Genomic DNA, 22177 nt, shown 5'->3' on the forward strand with positions numbered 1-22177 from the left:
CGGTAACAATGTAATGATGTTCATTAAGTTTGCCTTTTAATAAATATAAAGTGCACTTAGGTCAGTTGTTCACTTACCTACCGCCGTACTCAGAGTCGCTAATCGTTACTTAAGATTGAGTTAAAACGAGTCAGATTTATGTGAGAGATATGGCTCTGTCTCGTTTTAACTAAACTTAAGTAACGATTATAATTGCTTCATTAACTATTTTATCAAATTTTAACTTGTGTTTATTATTCTTAACCTTCTTATAAACTACCTTTAAATAAAAGTTACTCTATGGCCAGTCAAAATAGGGATTTCGCGGTTCAAGTATTATAGAGTGGTAGATGCATCCGACTATTCGAAAGTACTTGTAAAAGTTTATTCGAATAAAAAAAGATTTTTATTTTTATTTTATTTTTTATTTTTATAGTAAAGTTAAAACAACATTGTGGCTAATTCCATTGTACACAATCTCTAAACTAAACTAAAATGGCACGTCTAAATCTATTGCTATCCCTTTCATAATGTTGCTTGCGGAAAAGGATGGCACTAAATTTAGACCTGTTAATTTAGTTTAGTTTAGAGATTCTGTACAAGAGAATCGGCCCCAATAAAGGTTTAAAAAAAAAAGTTAAAACATATTATTTATTCTGGAACCATTTTTTTTAATTCAGGATAGGCTTGCGTGACGACAATTATGCCCGTTAAAAAACGATAATGAGGTCTAGTTTGGAGCGTGCTTGCTTAGAAGATGCCTGCTCACTCTCCTCGTTAAGATACTCAAGTTACACGTGGCAGGGAACACGGACGCCGTGCTGGAGGGGCGTTCCACACTTTAGTTTTACTTTAGTGGTTCGTATCAGAAACGTAGAGAAAGATTCTTAGAGCGAATTGATTTAATGGCAACCATGTTGGCATTTACTTAAATAAGTTACAATATTTTTTTACAATGATAATGGTACTATTTCTAAGTACAACTTTATTAGCGTTTAAACTACCGTGAGTGATTTCCATTATAAATACTATCTGCCGGGTATCTAACTTATATATCTATAGCCGGGACAGATAGTATTTATAAGTACAACTATATTTTAGAGTATTCGCATCCTCTTCTTACTAATGTAATATAAAAAGGACAGATACAGTTTGACAGGTTTAAATTTAATTTAGAACTATCAAACATCGTGACTTAAGCTGCCAGTTGCGAGGCTAGTGTTTAAATTTGTCGCGTGTACTAAAATTTAGAGTCTTTAAATGTAAAATTCATGTGCCTTCCTTTTTTAGCAATAAACAGAAGGAAGTCGGTTAAAAAGATGCAGATACTCTAAATTTAGTTTAGAGAAAGACAACAGAATCGGCGCCAATTTCATTGTAGAGATTGTCGTTTAATTTTTTTAAATGTTGCATCCTACCAGCGATATGATTAGGTATTCTATTTCAATGCATCCTCGGGTAAAAATTAAAAATCCAGCGCCTAAAGAGCCCTTAAAACCACTAGCGCCCATGCTACAATCAGCTACGCTTTAAAACTACGGCCAGAGGCGGTAACAATGTAATGACGTCCATTAAAGTGCACTTAGCTCCGTTGTTCTCTAATGCAGCGGTTATTACCTACCGCTTTTTTAACAACTAATTGTCAAAAATTACTAAAACCGAAGTCTAGCTGAGTAAACTCTTCACAGAAAAAAAAGGTCTACGAAGAATAATTTTATTTTTACACTCAATATTCCTAAACTAGAATTAAACTAACGAGTCATTAAACCAACAAATCAACAAACAAACACTTTCAATAATTGACAATATTATTAATAATTTAAATCTAAATCTATATATATAAAAGGAAAAGGTGACTGACTGACTGACTGACTGATCTATCAACGCACAGCTCAAACTTCTGGACCGATCGGGCTGAAATTTGACATGCAGATAGCTATTATGACGTAGGCATCCGCTAAGAAAGGATTTTTGAAAATTCAACCCTTAAGGGGGTGAAATAGGGGTTTGAAATTTGTGTAGTCCACGCGGACGAAGTCGCCAGCATAAGCTTGACAAAGAAATAATAAAATTGTACAGCCTAGCATATTCAGTATAATCAAAGGTAAGTGTAATATTATGTAGGACGTCGTTGTAATAAGCAACGAGTGTTACACAATAAAGAAGCACAACCATTCATTAAATTTATTCGGTTCAAAGCTGTTTCTTTCAGTGAAAATAATGTTCGTGTTTATTTGAAGCAAATTTCTCTGTGTATTTCAATTAATAGTAAATGCAAAAATATTTGTTTCATTTAAATCAAAGCGGTTCGTTACAATATAACGTAGCATTAATTACAGTAGATGATGCCTGCGGTTTCGTCAGCGTGGATTAAGGTTTTTGAAAAACCCGTGGGAGCTCTTTTATTTTTCAGGATAAAAAAATAACCTATGTTTCCGAGATGCAAGCTATCTCTGTACCAAACATCAAAATCGGTTAATCATTTCGGCCGTTACTATAAATAAATTAAAACATGCGTTGTTTTTAGTTATAATATAAAATCCCTTTTTTGTAATATGTTAACTAAGGATTCTTGTATTCATTTCATAATTCTAATACTTAGGCTTTACTCACAATCTGGAATGAGAAGATGGAAAATATCTATGTTTTGAAGCATTTTCAGTGTAACTTGTTTCATTATTACTTTGAAACTACAATTTTGGTACATGAAAAATAAGAATAAATAAATAAATTGAACTAAATTAAATTTTTATCAGTGACTTTGTTTGAACATAAGCGAATAAACGTCCAGATTTGAGCCATTTAATTTATGCGGTAAGCTCCGAAACGTGACGTAGATTTCATTGCGGTTAATTATCGCTCATGAAACTCCGTGCAGCGGTTTTGCTTACAAAAGAGAATTAGGAGAGTTTTAAGTGGAACGCAGAGCTTTTGAACCGCCGCGCCGCTTATTTTGTTCAGTGTTGTTAGGCTGTGTATTATCATTGCGCTTTGAAAGCGCTGTAAAGTGTTAGCCTAGTTGGTTCTAAATTTCTAATCAGTCTTACTAAATAGAAATTAAAATACATCATCATCATCACTATATATAACTGGTCTAATATCGAGTGTACAGCGTGGTCTAGCAAGGCACAGTGTGGTCTAGCGTGGTCCAATGTGGGCCACCGTGGTACACTGTGGTCCTGCGTGGTCTAGAACGGTGTTCATATTGTGTAGATCGGCAGACTTCAAACACCTTTTAGAATATTATTATGGCGAACTCTCGGGCATGCAGTTTCGTCACCATGTTTTCCTTCACCGTTAAAGCAAGTGATATTTAATTTCTTAAAACGTATAATAAATGTAGAAATCTAAATGTAGGTTTTATTTTTTAAATTTATAGACTAGCGCTGGGCTGCAATCAGACCTGGTGGCAAGTGATGATGCAGCCTAAGATGGAGCGCGCTTGCCTAGAAGATGCCTATTCACTCTTGACTTGAAGGTACTCATATTATAATTGGAGGCGAAAAGTGATGCTGGAAGGGTATTATTTATTTTATTATTATTTATTATCAAAAAATTAGGTAGGACGCATTGCAGCCACATTCTTTAATTCAGTCAATAGTAAAAGAGTGTCAACCCATCAGAGCTGTTTACGACTGTCACAAAAAATATCACGAGAAAATGTTTTGAGTTTTCAAAACCAACTTTGAGTCGATAATGAACGATGAGAAACCGCAGTCCCAAGAGGCGCAAAGATAGTGTTTCTCTGATTTGAAAACTTTGTACGGCCATCATTGAAAGCTCTTGGGAAATAGAGAAATAATGGACAAGCGACAAGTTTCTTTACTGACTGTTCTAAGACCTAGTTTATAATATTTACTTTACTTTTTAGGGTTCCGTACCTCTAAAGGAAAAACGGAACCCTTATAGGATCACTTTGTTGTCTGTCTGTCTGTCAAGAAACCTACAGGGTACTTCCCGTTGACCTAGAATCATGACATTTGGGAATCATGACTTTTTCATAATAATATTAGTAAGAAGAGGATGCGAATACTCTAAAATTTAGGTGTGACAAAATTTAGATACCTGCTTACTTAAAACAAAGCATACCTAAAGTTTGCGAAAAAAAATACACTGTACAAATTGTAGGTTTTATCGCTATGCACGATCTCTTTCCAGGCAACCTTTTTACATAAAAATAAACGTTACATTTTGTATTCGTGCACTTACCTAAAAATAAGTACACAAAAACAGCTCAGTAAAACAGTTTCTATATTATTTTGTACCCTTACTATTCCCTATGCGGATATTCAAGAATAAATTATATACTGTCCAGTAGTTTTACCCTCACAATGTATTTTTTTAAAGGTAAAATACTTACTTTTGTATGTACATTTTTATATAGTTTTGTCTTTTATTCAAAATAAATAAAGTAAAAATCTTTTTTATTCGAATTAACTTTTACAAGTACTTTCGAATAGTCGGATGCATCTACCACTGGTTCGGAATGCCTTTCCTACCGAGAAGAACCAGCAAGAAACTCGGCGGTTGCTCTTTTCAAATATTTGATATAGGTACAAGATTATGCCATGTATAAAATAGTATTTGCAGTCTTGTGCGTTGCTGGAACGAGCTGCAGGTCAAATCCACGCTCTTTTATCATTTAGATAATCTTCAATTGTGTAATATGCTTTTTTTCAGGAGCATATTTTTAATAGATTTTTTAAACTTGTGCAAAGGTAAGTCCAAAATAGTTTGCGGGATACAATAAAATAGTAAAATAGTACAATAAAATATATAATATGCAAGCTCATACCACAGTTGTACGAATAGGTACTCTACCGTCCGCTACATCATTTATCCACAAAGAGCTTAATTATGAAGTTAATTAAGGCTTAAATATAAGCTTTTAGTAATCCTTTCTTAATTATATTATTACTAGCTTATGCCCGCGACTTCGTCCGCGTGGACTACATAAACTTCAAACCCCTGTTTCACCCCCTCAGGAATTGAATTTTCAAAAATCTTTTCTTAGCGGATGCCTACGTGATAATAGCTATCTGCATGCCAAATTTCAGCGCGATCCGTCCAGTAGTTTGAGCTGTGCGTTGATAGATCAGTCAGTCAGTCAGTCAGTCACCTTTTCCTTTTATATATTTAGACTAGCTTATGCTCGCGACTTCGTCCGCGTGGACTTCAAAATTTCAAACCCCTATTTAACCCCCTTAGGAGTTGAATTTTCAAAAATCCTTTCTTAGCGGATGCCTACGTCATAATAGCTATCTGCATTCCAAATTTCAGCCCGATCCGTCCAGTAGTTTGAGCTGTGCGTTGATAGATCAGTCAGTCAGTCAGTCACCTTTTCCTTTTATATATTTAAATTATTGTGAAAATGCATCTGTGTGTCTGTTGCTATTTTACCGGTCTTGTCGAAATATGGTACAGAAATAGATTGCATCCTGGTGGATACTTTTTAACTGCAAAATAAAATTGCCACGGTATTTTTAAAAACCTAAGTTCACGAGGATTCAGGTCGTACAAAGATTCTGAATAATATAGGACTCGAATCTACACCCTTTGGATCTTATAGGCAGGTCGATGTTATAAACAATCCATTATCAGTCATTAAATAAACTTTAAATATACCTTTTATACTGTACATCTATCAACCCATCACTGGCAGACTACTGAACACGGGTCAGAATTTAAAGAGTTACGGCCATAGTCCATCACGCTGGCAAAGTGCAGATTGGCACCTTTGAGAACATTATGGAGGTTTCTCAGGGATGCAGATGTTTTCCTTCACAAAAAAATTCGCCGTTGACAGTAAAACTTTAACATCATTTCAATGACACCCCATGCAATGTTTACTCAAGTTTTATTGCTGCGTTTATTGTGCCCAAGCATTCCTGATACTGGTTTAAATTTCGAACGTGGAACAAGATGGCCAGTTGGTTCTGGCGCGCGCTTTGACGTTCCCGCGCTTTCTAGGCTAAAGTTTTAATCTGTGCACGAGGCTAACTCAAAATTAAAAAAGCAAAATGGTTCGATTTTAATTTACGTTTTTTCTGTTATGTGATTGTGAAATTATCTTAATTCCATTTTAAAAAATCCATTCTGAAAAAATATATATAAAATTTATTCTTATTTTTATTTATTTCATGAATAATTGTCAATTTTTTATTATATTTGAAGCGTCATCATAGTGTTTTTTATTTTATTTTTTGCGGTTTTTTTAATTGAATTATTCATCTTTACAGACAACCCAAATTACCCAAATGGATGATGAGCAAATAACAAGTGAGTATTTTAATTTTTTATTGTAAACTTTTGATTCGTAAATGAGTAGCCAATGGCTGCTTCTTTCATCTGTTTTTTTTTGTAAAACATCCTGGTTCGCTGAGAAAATAGATCTCCGGTGAGCCAGGATATTAAAAAAAATAGCCTAAGTAGGTACTAAAGTTTCTTGCTGGTTCTTCTCGGTAGGAAAGGAAAGCGTTCCGAGCCAGTGGTAGATGCATTTGACGATTCGAAAGTACTTGTTAAAGTTTAATTGAATAAAAAATATTTTTATTTTAATTATTTTATTTTTTATGTCCGTATCCAGAATGAAAGCTATCTTCAAATTTCTCCATGCCTTTTGTCAAGTTTGATAGTGGTTAGGTACGTCGTGAAAAGGTAAAAGTTGAAAACTAAAATCCGACTACGATCGTCTTAACAAACGCTGAAATATCATAGTAAAATTGTTTTTCTGTTGTTTGGTATATTTTATACACTTTCGCATTTATAAATCCCACAAATTGCTAAGGCGCCGCCATTTTAGTGACGTCAGCACAAGACTGAAGTTTCGAACTGACGGTATATTTTTACTTAAATATACCTCAAATGACGTCAAAATGGCGTCATTTCGATGTTAATGAGACATGGTTCCAGCGCAATAGCAATTTGCGGGACTTATAATATCATCGCTTACGAAGCTAATATAAATACCGAGAACTTTTATTGTGTTTGTCATCGGATAGCATAAATAGAATGAATAAAGCTATGATAATATAAGCCGCATGCATGCGGTCGCTTTCAACTAGAAAATTTAATATCCAACTTCTAGGTATAAAAGTTTTTATTAAAAATACAGTTGAAGTTGTTTTCACTATACAGGTGCTCAAATAGACGACAATTTTCAGTCTACTCCATTTTAATTCAATTTAAAACCGTATACCCGCGTACCCGTATAAAGGCCGTGAAAAGCTAGCAGACAGACAGACGGACACACTTTCGCATTTATAATATTAAATATAGTATGGAAGTATTATCTTTTAGTGAAGTAGGTAGGTTTAAATTAGTATGTAGTACAGTTTTTATTATAAGAATAGATATAGGTGTATGAATAGCGTTAAGGAAATATACTAGTAAGTTATGTACTTAGTATTAAGAGCGCCACCTCGCCAACAAACTGGTGGGCCAGTTTGGCGAGATAGATATGTAGGAAACTTTGTAAAATTATTATGAATAAATAAATAAAAAAATAAAAAAGATTTAGATATGGATAAGTAGTATGGATAATGGAAAGGGGTTAGGATCAAAAATACGATAGTACAGATATAGTTTCTACTCACTGCTCGGGTATCGATTTTTTAAGTGAATGCGCTACACCGATATTGTACATAAATCATGTGCAACCGACTAATGACATACTACCTAACTTTGTGCAGTTAGGTGTAGTATAAGTGCCGCAAATTGCTATTGCGCTGGAACCATGTCTCATTAACATCGAAATAAAGTCATTTTTACGTCAGTCGAAATAAAAATGTACCATCAGCTCGAAACCAGCCTGGTGCTGACGTCACTAAAATGACGGCCACGCGCAATTTGCGGAACTTATAATAAATTGGCTAGTTACCACCCTACCGACAAAGCCGTGCCGCAAAGCAATTTATCGTTTCGGTATGATGCCGAATAGAAACCAAAAGGGTGGGTTTAATAGAAACTGCCATACCGCTTCCAGTTTAGTCCGCTTCCATCTTAGACTGTTGACTTACCACCAGGTGAGATTGCAGTCAAGGGCTAACTTGAATCTCAATTTAAAAATTTTTTTTACGCGCAGTGCTCCGCCGGGCGTTCCGTACCCGTAGTACAAGATTTTACGTCTCACCAAACCAAACCAAATTCGAGAGTCGAAATACTTCCGCGTTACAGTAAAATGGACCTAAACAGCCTTGAATTGAAGTCAAATATTCAATGCCACTGATTTTAATTTCGCAATGTTTCCGCTTGGAGCGCTGGCTGTAGAAGTGTAGACAAACTTGAGCTTTAAAACAAGGCATTTAAGATCCAGTTTACTGTAACGCGGAAGTATTTCGACTCTCGAATTTGGTTTGGTTTGGTGAGACGTAAAATCTTGTACTACGGGTACAGTATGTTCGACTCTAGCAAACAGGGACGTATCGAGAGGGAGAAAGTTAGGACCACCCTGAACACAATGGTGCATAGTTAGGGTATAGCAATAAATTACTTCTGTCTGGTGGGAGGCTTCGGCCGTGGCTAGTTACCACCCTACCGACAAAGCCGTGCCGCCAAGTGATTTAGCGTTTGGGCACGTTGCCGTATAGAAACCAAAGGGGTATGGGTTTAATAACAACTGCCATACCCCTTCCAGGTTAGCCCGCCCCGCATCCATCTTAGATTGCAACATCACTTACCACCAGGTGAGATTGCAGTCAAGGGCTAAGGAATTTAAAAAAAATGTTTTACCCGCAGTGCTCCGCCGGGCGTTCAGTATGTTCGACTCTAGCAAACAGGGACGTATCGAGAAGGAGAAAGTGAGGACCATCCTCAACACAATGGTGCACAGCTATGATGACAACGAGCTGGACCAGATCTTAGAAAACGAGGATGTTGATGGTAAGTATCTTATCCCACAAGACAATGTCCCGTCCGTGTCCATGATCTATTTTGTATGTGGTTTGGATAGCAACACAGACCACCACCTATATACTCCTAATAGAAAGATAGAAAAGACGTTTATTTACTGTGCCACACATCACATCTTAAAACTAAGAGCTAGTTCCGGCGCTTCTTCCACCTGAGAACAAGCAAAAGAAGCGCCGGAACAAATTGTCATTTGTGGCACAACCCGAAAAATGGTCCCAGCTCAGCATTATCCGGACACCCCCGATAAAACCTGCATCAATCATTATAACAATCCCAATTTGTTATGCGATTCTTGTTGCAACAATGCATTGTAGCCAATAGTGAGCGAGCGTCAACCAATCAGAGGTGATTGCGATCGTGACATTGTAGCTGTCATTCTCCCGCAATCGCGCAACAGATGGTTATTAAGTTTACGCGGCAAAAAATAGTGTACATCGGCCTTTAGAATGACATTTCGGCTTTATTGAGCGTTGTCTTTGTCACTCATAGCTATGTGACGTTTTGCCGGTCTCAACGAGAGAGACTAAGCTTTACAAATCTCCTATCTCCTTCTTAAAGCTCGATGTATTTTATTTTCTGCCGCGTACTACTTATATTATTTATGCAAAAAATATTGTTTGGAATGGCTCGTCTAATGCGTACTTAGTACATAGGTAGAGGCCGTGATAATTAAAGTGTGAGCAACAGTCTAAGGTCTTGAGAGCTCGTAAACACTAATCCGGCACGAATCGTGAAAATAAAGCAGTTAGAACAACACATAAACACTCGTTTTGATCACCTTCGTGTTCGTGGAACTTTAGTGCAATATCTAACAAATAAAGGACCGAATCGTTCCACTTTGTATTTAATACTAATAATAATAAAACTAACCTTAAGAAGCTATTCGAGTAACGTTAACTACATGTCACGGGCACGTCACTAGATGGCAGATGCTTTTATTTCACCACACTTTGATGTTGCTGGGGTATTTTCAGTTATTTTAAGGGCTGAAATAACGATTTTTTTTTCGTCCATGAATGATAATATAATTTATACCATCCAGCATCTCTACGGTGACCAAAATACAACTGAAGTTTCCAACGAAACGAAGGCTTTCTCATGGTTTACAAACGCTATAAACAAAGTGACTAGTTATGGCTCCTAACAATAATAATGGAATAGAAAGAGGATTTTTTTAAAATTAAGTAAGTAGTAATCTTTCACAAATTTGAATCTTCAAGAGAATCTACCATTACTGGTTGGGAATGCTCTTCCTACAGGGAAAGGCCGGCAAGAAATTCGGCGGTTGCTGATACCTGGTAAAAATAGCACTGCTGAGGTCTAGGGTTGAAGCGTGCTTTCCTAAAAGGTTCTCTAAAATTGCTTAAGTTATTCGTGGTAGGAACAAATTTGTATATAGACAGAGAAATAACGGAAAGAGAGGCTATTCGGGTAACGTTAACATTACATTTTAATGTAGTTAACGGGTAGATACCACGATTAATTTATCGGTATTTCAACCCAATTGGACGAGTCGTGGTCACGACAGGACTGCGGTGCTGAGAGGGATGAAGTTCGAGCTGTTATGACAGTAGCGAACTACTCTCTTTCTTGTTCTTCTCGCTGGAACTTCACGAGCTGTCCGGCAAAATACACTCACAACGTCACTATTAACTTTCGATGTCGTACGATGCTGTCTTGGTTTGCATAATAATCCTACCACTGGATTCCACATAAGTACTTGCTATTTTAAAACCATCCTCACGATTGAAATTCTGGTGTTTGCGAATTACAATCGCTTCGCGCACTAGTCTAGGTATATAGTGGCACATCGAATTAATCGTGGTATGTACCCGTTATTTACATTAAAATATGTCGTTGAACCACGAAATAAGCTTAAAATCGTTAACGTTAACATGTCTCGTGCACGTCACTAGTCGTCAAAGATGCTATTATTTTACCTCACTTTGATGTTGCTGGGGTATTTTTAGACGTTCTAAGGACTGAAATTACGGCGTACGACTGGATATTGTTTTTCTTTTTACTTGAATGGAGATAAAATCATTTCATTTTCATTTCATTTCAATTCATTTCAAACGAGTGGTCTGATTTGTTGAATTTGAAATAAACACGACATGGAACTACAATTTGGTTTATATACTTAGTTGACACGATCGAACTAAATAAGTATAATACAGAGGCTATTTCAAACAAAACCTTTCGCCAACTTAGTTCTCTTTCATTTTTTTCCATCATTAGATGTCCACTGCTGGACATAGGTCTCTTGTAGGGACTTGCACATGCCACGGCCTTGCGCCACTTGCATCCAGTGCAACCAACACACCCGCACAGCCCCAGCGCCAACCAGGTGCGGGCGAGCACGGGTGACGTGTGGGTATGCGGGGCGTCTCCCCCACCTCATACCCCAATTGCCATTTCGACCTGTCGCGGACTATACCTAGTTCTACAGATACATCATTGCCTGCAATTGAATTAAACCCGCTCAGCTATTGAATATGCTAACGGTACTAGAATAATGGACGCATTTAAAATCGGGGACGTTTTGATGCCCGATCCACCCCACTCTCCCCTACTTGCATTGCATACTAAGAGCCCCTTACAGCCCTTTTCACCCAAATCGGCTCATTTACATATCGGAATTTTCACATTAGATATTGCATAGGAATATCTATTTGAAAACATTAAGTTTTGGTCAAGATTAATAATTATTTGTCTCGCTACATTTAATGGTATTGATAAGTAGGTAATATTATTAGTCATCATCGTCAACCGATAGACGTCCACTGCTGGATATAGGTATTTTATAGAGAAGCTAGAGCGAAAAGAATAAGAAAGAGGGTAAGTAGTTCGCTACAGCTCGAACTTCATCTATCGCAGCACCGCAGTCCCGTCGTGGCCACGACCCGTGCAATTGGGTTAAAATATCGACAAATAAAAACGCCAAATTAATCGTGGTATGTACCCGTTATCTACATTAAAATATCTCTTATAGAGTTCCACACCTCACGGTCTCGCGCCGCCTGCACCAGTGACTCCCTGGGACTCGTTTGAGGTCGTCTGTTCACGTAGTGGGAGGTCTTCTACGTTGCGCTTTCTGGCGCAAGATAACCATTCTAGCACATTGGGACTTCAACGTCTATTGGTTTTTTGAACTCTGTGGCCTTCCCATCGCCACTTCAGCTTCGCAACCCGCTGAGCTAAGTCAGTTCTCCTACGACGACATTAAAAGAGAGAGCTGCCGGATTCAGGCGGCCGGCGCCCGCAATACTGAGGCGTGTGGAAGTCCTCTCTTTAATAATCACTGAGAAATAATTTATTTTTGATATATATATAGTCAAACTAGCTGATGCCCGCAACTTCGTCCGCGTGGAATTAGGTTTTTTAAAAATCCCGTGGGCACTCTTTGATTTTCCGGAATGAAAAGTAGCCTATTTCACTCTCCAGGTCTTTAACTGTACCCATACAGAAAATCACGTCGATTCGTTACTCCGTTGCGACGTGATTTCAGGACAAACCAACAAACAAACACACTTTCGCATTTTTAATAAGGGTACTGATACCCAACAGGTAAAGGGCTATTGAATCAAGTAAAAAAATATTTTTTATTTATTTGCAGGTTCAGGAAAGCTTAACTTCGACTCGTTTGTCCGAGTAGCAACACACTTTTTGAATGAAGATGATGAAGCGTTACAGAAGGAACTTAAAGAAGCTTTCAGACTTTACGACAAAGAAGGTAAGTTTATTGAGAGAGCCTTTGGTCCTAGCCAACTGCGGATTGGCAGACTTCACACATCATGCAGGCAGACTCACGACGTTTCCTTTACCGATAAAACAAGTGATACTCATTTAATTCTTTATTAAATTTTTTTTATTAAAAATACCGACTTCCAAAACCACTACAAAGTAAAAAATAACTTTTGTTTCTAGTTTCTACACATGTAGGTATGTATGTTGAAGTCGGGCGAGCTACACGCTTTGATTTCTAGTTTCTTTTATGCTCGCCCGACTTCATTCACACGCGTAGAAACTAGAAACAGTACCTGAAATATCAATTCACCAGCAAATCTTCCCAAATCCACACAGCTTCGGAGTTCAGTAACGGGCCGAATGGAGAACCACCTCCTTTTTGGAAGTCGGCTAAAAATGAATCGCTGAATGTGTTGCTGATCGCAAACCTCGAGAACAGTTCTAATTATAATATTCCTTGAAGTAGGTACGAGGGTGGTTCTTACGGAGAGAAAAATTTAAAGTACCTATTTATTAACAAAAATAAAGAATCGACTGTTAGTACGAAGTTCGCCGCGTCAGCTAGTATTTTATAATTTTATAGTGTTACTAGCTGCCCCAGCGAACTTCGTACCGCCTAACAGTCGATTCAAATTTTTTAAATGTTTCTCTCCGTAAGATGGTTCTTACTCGTACTTCAAGGAATAAATATTATGAAAAAAGAATTTGCGAAATTGGTTCAGCTGTACTCGAGATTTGCGATCAGCAACGCATTCAGCGATTCATTTTTATATATAGAGAAGTTCACCAGGCTATCACCGCTGCCAAATAAAAAAAAATGTTCTATCAAAAATTTAATTAAGGAAGTACTGACGTGTGTCATCGTTATAATTAGCGGAATCGACAGTTAGGTACACTCTATCTTCTCTACACGACCACACATAAACGTAATTTAAAACAAAATATGCAATATGTTACAAGTTAATTACAAAAAACAATGCGTTACTATCTACTCTTAGAATGCCTTTGAACATTTAAATATTTAAAAGAGCGCGTTAATTTGAAACAACGTTACTGTAACGTCACTCTCCCAATTTATTAAGTCTTAAATATAGTGAAGTCTACACTGTAATTATAATAAATTGTATTGAACAAAAGAATTTTATACTATTCAACTAAAACTTCGAGAATTTTATATTATTTCGAGAAAGCGGTTAGCCGTCGAGTCCAACTCGGCTAGGTCGTCGTCCCACCTAGGTGGACAGACGACATCAAACGAGTCGCAGGGAGCCGCTGGATTCAGGCGGCGCAAGATCTTGTCCGTACAAGAGATCTATGACTATCTGTGGACGTCTATCATTTGATAATGATCGCTTAGCACACACATAACTTGAAAGTTAGAGGTGCGTGCCCGGGATCGAACCCCTGACGTCCCAAATAGAAGGCCAGCGTCTGAGCCACTAGTGGCTAGGCTATTACCGCTTACTTTCTATATATTTGCTAAAATACTCATAGTATACAGGATATAATCAGAACGCTAAAAAAAACTTAGCGTTATAGTTATACTGCCTAAACACAATCCAATACCAATAACCATTTGCCTCATTTTGTAGTTTTAGTGATTTAGTATTTTTCAAACCCGCAATGTATAACGTGCAAAACTCGGGGCAATGCCCTGCCTACGACGCGGCTTTGACTCCGAGTAGCCTACTTACACAACATTCGTTAATGTTTTATTTGCAACTATCGTAAACTTTTACAAAATTATAGCATTTTTTAATATATTTTTTCGTTGTTTTGTGGTATCATATCAGTAATCATCAGTACTATCACCTGTCTTCGTTTTTGGCAGCGTTCTGGTTACACCCTGTATGTACCAACTAAATTGTATTAGCGGGTTTTATTTGCAGCAGAACAGTCGCTTGCTGTTTGCTGAAAAGTAGGTGTGTTAGAGTTTCATTATTTGATTAAATCAGTGCAGCTGCAGAGTCGCAAACAAAAGTTTTTTCATTGTACTGAAACAGACTAGCTTTACAGGCTAGCTTTTTTATTCAGCTTTACAAAGGAAGCGAGCATTTAATTTTATTTACTACTAGCTTATGCTCGCGACTTCGTCCGCGTGGACTACAAAAAATTTAAACCCCTATTTCACCCTCTTAGGGATTGAATTTTCAAAAATCCTTTCTTGCAGATGCCTACGTCATAATAGCTATCTACATTCTACATGCCAAATTTCAGCCCGATCCGTCCAGTAGTTGGAGCCGTGCGTTGATAGATCAGTCAGTCAGTCAGTCGGTCACCTTTTCCTTTTATATATTAAAGATGAGATGTAAGTCATAAACAGCAGCAGCAAAATAAATAAATATTCGCTTCGATACGATCAATTCCTTGGCGCTTCGCCAACTGCTTCCCATCTGATTGAAGTTGCGAAAACAGTAGAATTTATCGCGCAGTACTGACTAACTAACTGTCCCCACTTGGCGCCGCTACCAGATACTATGTGAAAATGCCTAAATATTCATTTTTAGGGTTCCGTACGTCAAAAGGAAAAACGGAATCCTTATAGGATCACTTTGTTGTCTGTCTGTCTGTCTGTCAAGAAACCTACAGGGTACTTCCCTTTGACCTAGAATCATGAAATTTTGCAGGTGACCTACCTGCAAAATTTCATGATTCTAGGTATAGACATTATAGACATTAGGGGAAAAATCTGAAAATCGTGAATTTGTGGTTCATCATGATCAAGCCATCACCGGCTCACTACAGAGCACGGGTCTCCTCTCAGAGAAGGGTTTTTGGCCATAGTCTGCCACGCTGGTCAAGTGCGGATTGGCAGACTTCACACACCTTTTAGAACATGATGGAGAACTCTCAGGCATGCAGGTTTCCTTACTGTTAAAGCAATTGATATCTAAGTACCTACCTACTTAAAACGTACATAACTTCGAAAAGTTAGACGATCAAACTCCCGCCCGCGAAAGTAACTTACAATTTAATTTTCATTCAACATAACATAAAAATAAACTTTTTTAGGAAATTTGTTTGTTTCAAAATAGCCTATGAAAAAGCCAAGATGTACAACAGTTCTGCATTTATATTTTTTTTAAAAACCTAAAAAGCTTTTGACGCGAAATATTTTGAGCTCGTAGTTATTTCAACACGGCAAATATTCGGCGCACGATAGGATTACACTCTCTGCCTGTACCACTGAAATGGACCTATACAAGTACGCTGGAAGAGGTGTGCCATACAAAATGTTAGTTATTTTTCATGCTGATTAGAAGCGCCCGGCCCAGTGTAAGGGGAATTAAAATTGACACTTTGTATCAATGAATGACCTTTGGGCTGACACTATGTTAACATAATATTATGTCCTATCACTATAATTTAGTTTCGAGTATACATACGCACATGACGCTCGCTGCTATTCTTTTCTCATTTTTTAAATGAAAATATCGAGAAAACGAGCAGAAGGGTCACCTGATGTTTAGTGATTATCTCTGCCTTTTGATCTGCCCTTGGAATAACCATGTCATGTCATGTTGTTTATCAGCGTCAGAATGACAAAAATCAAGTGGCTTCAAAAACAGGTCGACAATCGCAAGTCCAGCGTGTATTAATAGAGATCAGTGGCCTATCACATCTTTATACCTACCTGACGCCGGATTGTTTTGTTTGCAATCACTGGGTACTGACATTTTTATTACGTTCACTTCATATTGCATTCAATGCATAAGTTCAATAAAATATTCTGAGCGTAATAATTTGAATTTACTTCGAAAATCTTTAACATACTTTCGTCGTGCCCCAAATATTTGGATGGTTATATCTTTAAAGTTTAAATTAACTGTGTATAATAATATCGTCGTTGTCGCTAACCGACACGTTATCTGCTAGGCATATGTCTCTACTCTTTTGTAAGGACTTCCACACCACAGACCATGGTCGCTCAGCGACTCGTTTGATGCCGTCGCGTCTGTCAATCTAGTGAGGGGTCTGCCAATGCTGTGCTTTCCTGTACAAGGTCGCCATTGCAGAATGATGCTGGATGATGATATTATCTAATTACTGTTGCTAATTATGTGTTTGTTATGATGTCATCTAGAGGTCAAAGCTCTGACGTTGATCTCGACAGGTCAAGAATCAAGATGGCAATCGGGGTGGGGACGCCCCGCACTAACCCGGTGCGGGATACCCGAGTGGATGTGCGGGGCATTCCCCTCCTCATACCCCAATTGCCATACCTCAACCTGTCGCGGTACTATATTATTTAGCGAACTATTTTGATCGAAATTTTTTAATTAATTAAATTGGAACAGTTTAACAAAACTTAATAAGTTGATATTTTTTATAAAAGAATCATTATCAAAAATGACTTTCGAAATTTTCTCAATTCAAGGTATTAATATTAGATTACCGATTAAATTGATTTTTAATAAGTACTCAACCTAAGATTCCTTAGCATAACTACTTTTGAAAAATTTGTTTTTAATGTACCTAATTAGCCTTGGACAAAACTTCACAAAAGCAATTACTAACAAAATAAATATATAATTTTCAGGTAATGGCTATATTCCAACATCAAGCCTACGCGAGATCCTGGCTGCGTTGGACGACCAGCTGACGCCAGACCAACTCAATGAGATGATTGCAGAGATTGATACTGATTCCTCTGGCACCGTTGATTTCGATGGTATGTATGTGATGATGGTATGACGCATCAAGCCTATGTGAGATCCTGGCTGCGTTGGACGACCAGCTGACGCCAGACCAACTCAATGAGATGATTGCAGAGATTGATACTGATTCCTCTGGCACCGTTGATTTCGATGGTATGTATGTGATGATGGTATGACGCATCAAGCCTATGTGAGATCCTGGCTGCGTTGGACGACCTATGTGAGATATGTATGTTCTCTCAGTACTGAAGCCATTTAGTAGCGACACTTTAGAAATTTATTTAGAAACCTTGAAGTGTAGGTAAAAACACTATCATAAAAATTATAAATAAAGTGTATTTTTTTTAAAATTTTAGTAGGTAGGTACTAAGGTTATTTTTTGTTTCTTTTACAGAGTTTATGGAGATGATGACAGGCGATTAAGATAACTGTACTAAGTCAATAGTCATAATTTATAAGTTATAATCTATTTCAAAATTCATACACAGAAAGGTAACAACCGCGTGTTCTAGTCATCGTACATGATAAATTAAATTAAATTCTCCAATTAAATTATTTATCTCAATTAACTTTTATTATTTCCTCTCCTTAAAATCGGCACAATACATTTTCGTTTTTAATTAAAAAGTTCCACATTTTTATTTTTGACTAGCTTATGCTCGCGACTTCGTCCGCGTGGACTACACAAATTTCAACTGACTGACTGACTGATCTATCAACACACAGCTCAAACTACTGGATGGATCGGGCTGAAACTTGGCATGCAGGCATTCGTGAAGAAAGGTTTTTTGAAAATTCAACCCCTAAGGGGGTGAAATAGGGGTTTGAAATTTGTGTAGTCCACGCGGACGAAGTCGCGAGCATAAGCTAGTTATATATAAATAGATTACAGACAGATTGAATATTAACTTCGGGCGAGAGTTCAAAACTTAGAATAACTCAAAAGTACGTTTAATAACTTTTATATTAAAATAAATTTAATTTCTTGGTATAATAGGGGTACCTACCTATTGGGTAAGCACGCTATATTGCCATTTACACCCTTTTTAGTAAATAAAAATAGCTGAGTACGTATTAAATATGTATAGGTTTACAATAACAATCAGAACTTTAACTATTACGGGGATCACGCTATGCTAGATCATAAAATTTATTTTCCTAAATCACGGAATTCAGAATTTATATAGAAATAAAAAAAAAAGAGTGAGAATACTACCGCACAGATGTGTAGTGAATATAGAACATGTCGTAGAAAGGGCGAATATTTTTGAATTTTATGTATTAAAAAATGGCTTATTCGCCCTTTCTACAAATCAGCGACGATATAAATTATGCGCGTTTGTAAATGATTGGAAAACAAATACTGCGAAGAACCGGCAAGAAACTAAGCAACTATTTCACTTGAAACATCAATGGAGGTTATTGGAAAAAAGACAGATGTAGGTAGGTATTTGCATTTATCATAACGTAGAGTTATTATACTTATGCAATTAAGTACTTATGTTGCATTGGATGCTATCTATATCATCTTTTTTTTTATCATGGTACACAAGATCGCAAAAAAGCAGTCCTATTTGAACACGAGGCCTTCGACTAGTGCAGTGTACAAAAAAATCTCAGCGTGGCTTGTTCTTGGCTGTACAAGCGCAATTGGAGTACTTATTTGCGATCATTGTAGACGCGACCTAATTATTATTTCGTTAGGTGTGAGCAGCTCAAAATTGACAAATGCAAATAACTTTTCTTTTACGATTTAATAATTCAGAGGCCCAAGTGAAATTAAACTCGTTGTGTTTAATCTGTTATTTAGTAGGTAAGGACGGGAAAGGAACAAAAACAATTTCGCTCTCTTTTTGGCAATGCTAAATGACCTATGGCCAGTAGTGGATGTCTATCAGTTGATTACGATGATGATGGTGATGATACTGACAGATACGAGTATGTTTTTTTTTTAAAGATTATTTTACTATATATTATATATATATATATTTTAGCTATTACCAAGTCTCTGTAAGTGAATAAATCAATTTTCTTCATTTGAAATGAAATCCTCAAACGAAACGAAGTTCGTATAAGATAAATCACTGATTAGAAAAGTTTTTGACGTGACGATAAATTCGCTTCTTCCTGAAATTGGCAAAACGGAGCGTGGCTCGATTACGGACGATTTTCACCGACTGAATGGCAAATGAGTCTTCAATTCGACTATGAAATGAGAAAGCAAACACACGATTTGAAGTTTTAAACGTGAAACAAACTATGGGACGTTTCCATAATTCCGCGGCTGGCAGCTAAGACTGGTAGGTGTTCACAGTCGTTTTGCGAATAGGTATGTCTCGATCGTCCAAGTTTCGATTGACCTTGTGCATTTGGTTACCTTTTGTCCCATCTACACCTCTACATATTTACATTATTTTTACCGCCATCTAGTGACGGTGAACTGTACTACGACATAAAAATCAAGCAAGTCAACAACCTCAATATTAGGATGAAAAGAGACGCGAGGAGGCACTGGTGCACAAGCTTTTCCATAGAGCAAAAGCGTGTTAGAAGCGGCACAAGCGAAGATTTTTTTGATGACATTTGAAAGACTAGCTGATAGGTGTTGAATAACAGTTGTTTCAGAGGGATAATGTCAGCAGGGCCTTAAGGTTACGCCGCGACTTATGTCCAAGAGTATGCACAGTTCAGTGTATATAGTAGGTAGGTACCTAATTGGTGATCTACACAACAGGCTAACTAGAAACAGAGACAAGCTTGCAGCTCCTACCTTCCGCCTCAGGAAAGTCCAAAAGTCATTTGTGGGTATGGGTTTATAATAAAATCCCCGCAAACTATTTTGGACTTACCTTTGCACAAGTTTAAAAAATCTATTAAAAATATGCTCCTGAAAAAAGCATAGATATTACACAATTGAAGATTATCTAAATGATAAAAGAGCGTGGATTTGACCTGCAGCTCGTTCCAGTAACGCACAAGACTGCAAATACTATTTTATACATGGCATAATCTTGTACCTATATCAAATATTTGAAAAGAGCAACCGCCGAGTTTCTTGCTGGTTCTTCTCATTAGGAAAGGCCTTCCGAACACGTAGTAGATGCATCCGACTATTCGAAAGTACTTGTAAAAGTTTATTCGAATAAAAAAGATTTTTATTTATTTATTATTATTTTTGTCCATGTACTTATAGTCCAAATAGCTATAAGCAGACGGACGCGTGTGTCAGTCACGTGTTATTATTTGTTTCTGCCTTAATTTGCGTGAAGTAACTATTCAAATAAATACCTACGTACGATCAGGTGTGCATATTAGTAGTCCAATTCTCGGTTGGTCCAATTCACGATTGGTCCGATTCGCAACGATTTTTTTTATTCGTATAAAACTAGCTCTGTAATTTATCAAGACACAGTGAGTACAAAATACAATCCAAAACTAGTTCTGTCTTCGATTATTATAGGTCTGAAAGTTATCCCAAGTCAGAAGTAATCCCAAGTTGTACTATAGAACGTTGAAAGATGAAACTTTGCACTTAGGCGTCGTGATTTTGAATGAAATTTGTTTTTGGGTCACAAGATGTTACTGACTCTAAAAAGAACCTACTGAGGAAATAAGGTTGTTTAGTCATCAATCAGGGTTTCTTTTGAATAAAAATCTAGATAAAAGTTTCGAAGGAAATTTAATAGGAGAGTCTGTTTCGCATAAATCTATTTTGACCTTCTTTTCGGTGTGTCGGGGATTCGACCCCGCGCTCGCACTTCAACTTTTCGAATTATGTGTGTTTTAAAAGCAATATTGCTTTTAATATTAAATGACACTTGCTTTAACGGTGAAGGAAAACATCGTGAGGAAACCTGCATGCCTGAGAGTTTTCCATGATGATCTCGAAGGCGTGTGAAGTCTGCCAATCCGCACTGGGGCTGGGCCAATACGTACGTAAAGCCGGTGTGTGATATAATGTTTAATGGAAATCACTCACGATAGTTTAAACGCTAAAACTCTTTGATATTCAGCTGAACCACGTTCCTCCAACTCGGTTTTCAGCTAGACTTTCCCAATGAAGTCTAATAATATGCCAATGTCGAAAGTCTGCACCAACGTGAGAGATTATGGATGAAATAGATTTGTAGGTCACAGGACGCAGTTTACATAACTCGCTCTACATATTATAGACTCGCAGATTATGAAACAGGGATTATTGTTAACGACATCTTTACTATACTCTATCCAGCTCTCTATCTAAGGCAAAAATCCCAGCACGCGTCGCGGTTGAGTCGTGTTTAGTCGGGCTAACGTCGACTAAACACGTGAGTATAGCCGGTGTGTGATATATGTTTCATAGAAATCACTCACGTTTAACTCTGTGATATTTTGCTGAACCAAGTTTCTCCATTTGACTCGGTTTTCAACTAGACTTTCCCAATGAAGTCTAATAAGTATGCCAATGTCGAAAGTTTGCGCCAACGTGAAAGATTATGGATGAAATAGGTTTGTAGGTCACAGGACGCAGTTTACATAACTCGCTCTACATATTATCGACTCGCAGATCCAGCAGCTGTTTATGCGACTGGGATTATTGTTAACGACGTCGTTACTATACTCTATCTGCGGAAATAAGTTAGTACAGGGCTGTCTCTGTTACGTAATTCCATACAAATGATAGAGCCAAAAATCTCGATGGGCGTTAAAAATTTTGAGCCACCAAACCATTACAAATGTTGTAATCTAATGGGATAAATAAAAGATTGTTTATTTATTTACCTACCCTTCTTGGAATGGTGAAAATAACAATGGCTAATGGAAAACACTACGCAACTTATGACAATCGAGGCCACTTTCCACAGGGGAGTAGAATTAATCTCTTCGCATTCCCTTGACCCATT

The 22177-nt window shown here is 37.3% G+C and overlaps 2 protein-coding genes across 7 annotated transcripts in view; one reads left to right on the forward strand and one right to left on the reverse strand.

The window, feature by feature from the left end:
* The window catches only part of LOC117988754 (calmodulin-like), a 178605-nt gene that overhangs the window by 34485 nt on the left and 121943 nt on the right, over positions 1 to 22177 (reverse strand). The window lies entirely within an intron of this gene.
* LOC117988983 (troponin C-like) lies at positions 5883 to 17859 on the forward strand. The gene is made up of 6 exons (XM_034976282.2): positions 5883 to 6002; positions 6219 to 6258; positions 8716 to 8859; positions 12506 to 12622; positions 17177 to 17447; positions 17689 to 17859. The coding sequence occupies exons 1-5, from the start codon at positions 6000 to 6002 to the stop codon at positions 17329 to 17331; spliced, it is 459 nt and encodes a 152-aa protein (XP_034832173.1). The 5' UTR covers positions 5883 to 5999; the 3' UTR covers positions 17332 to 17447; positions 17689 to 17859.

The sequence above is a fragment of the Maniola hyperantus genome, chromosome 15 (genome assembly GCF_902806685.2).
Source record: "Maniola hyperantus chromosome 15, iAphHyp1.2, whole genome shotgun sequence".
Lineage (NCBI taxonomy): Eukaryota > Metazoa > Arthropoda > Insecta > Lepidoptera > Nymphalidae > Maniola > Maniola hyperantus.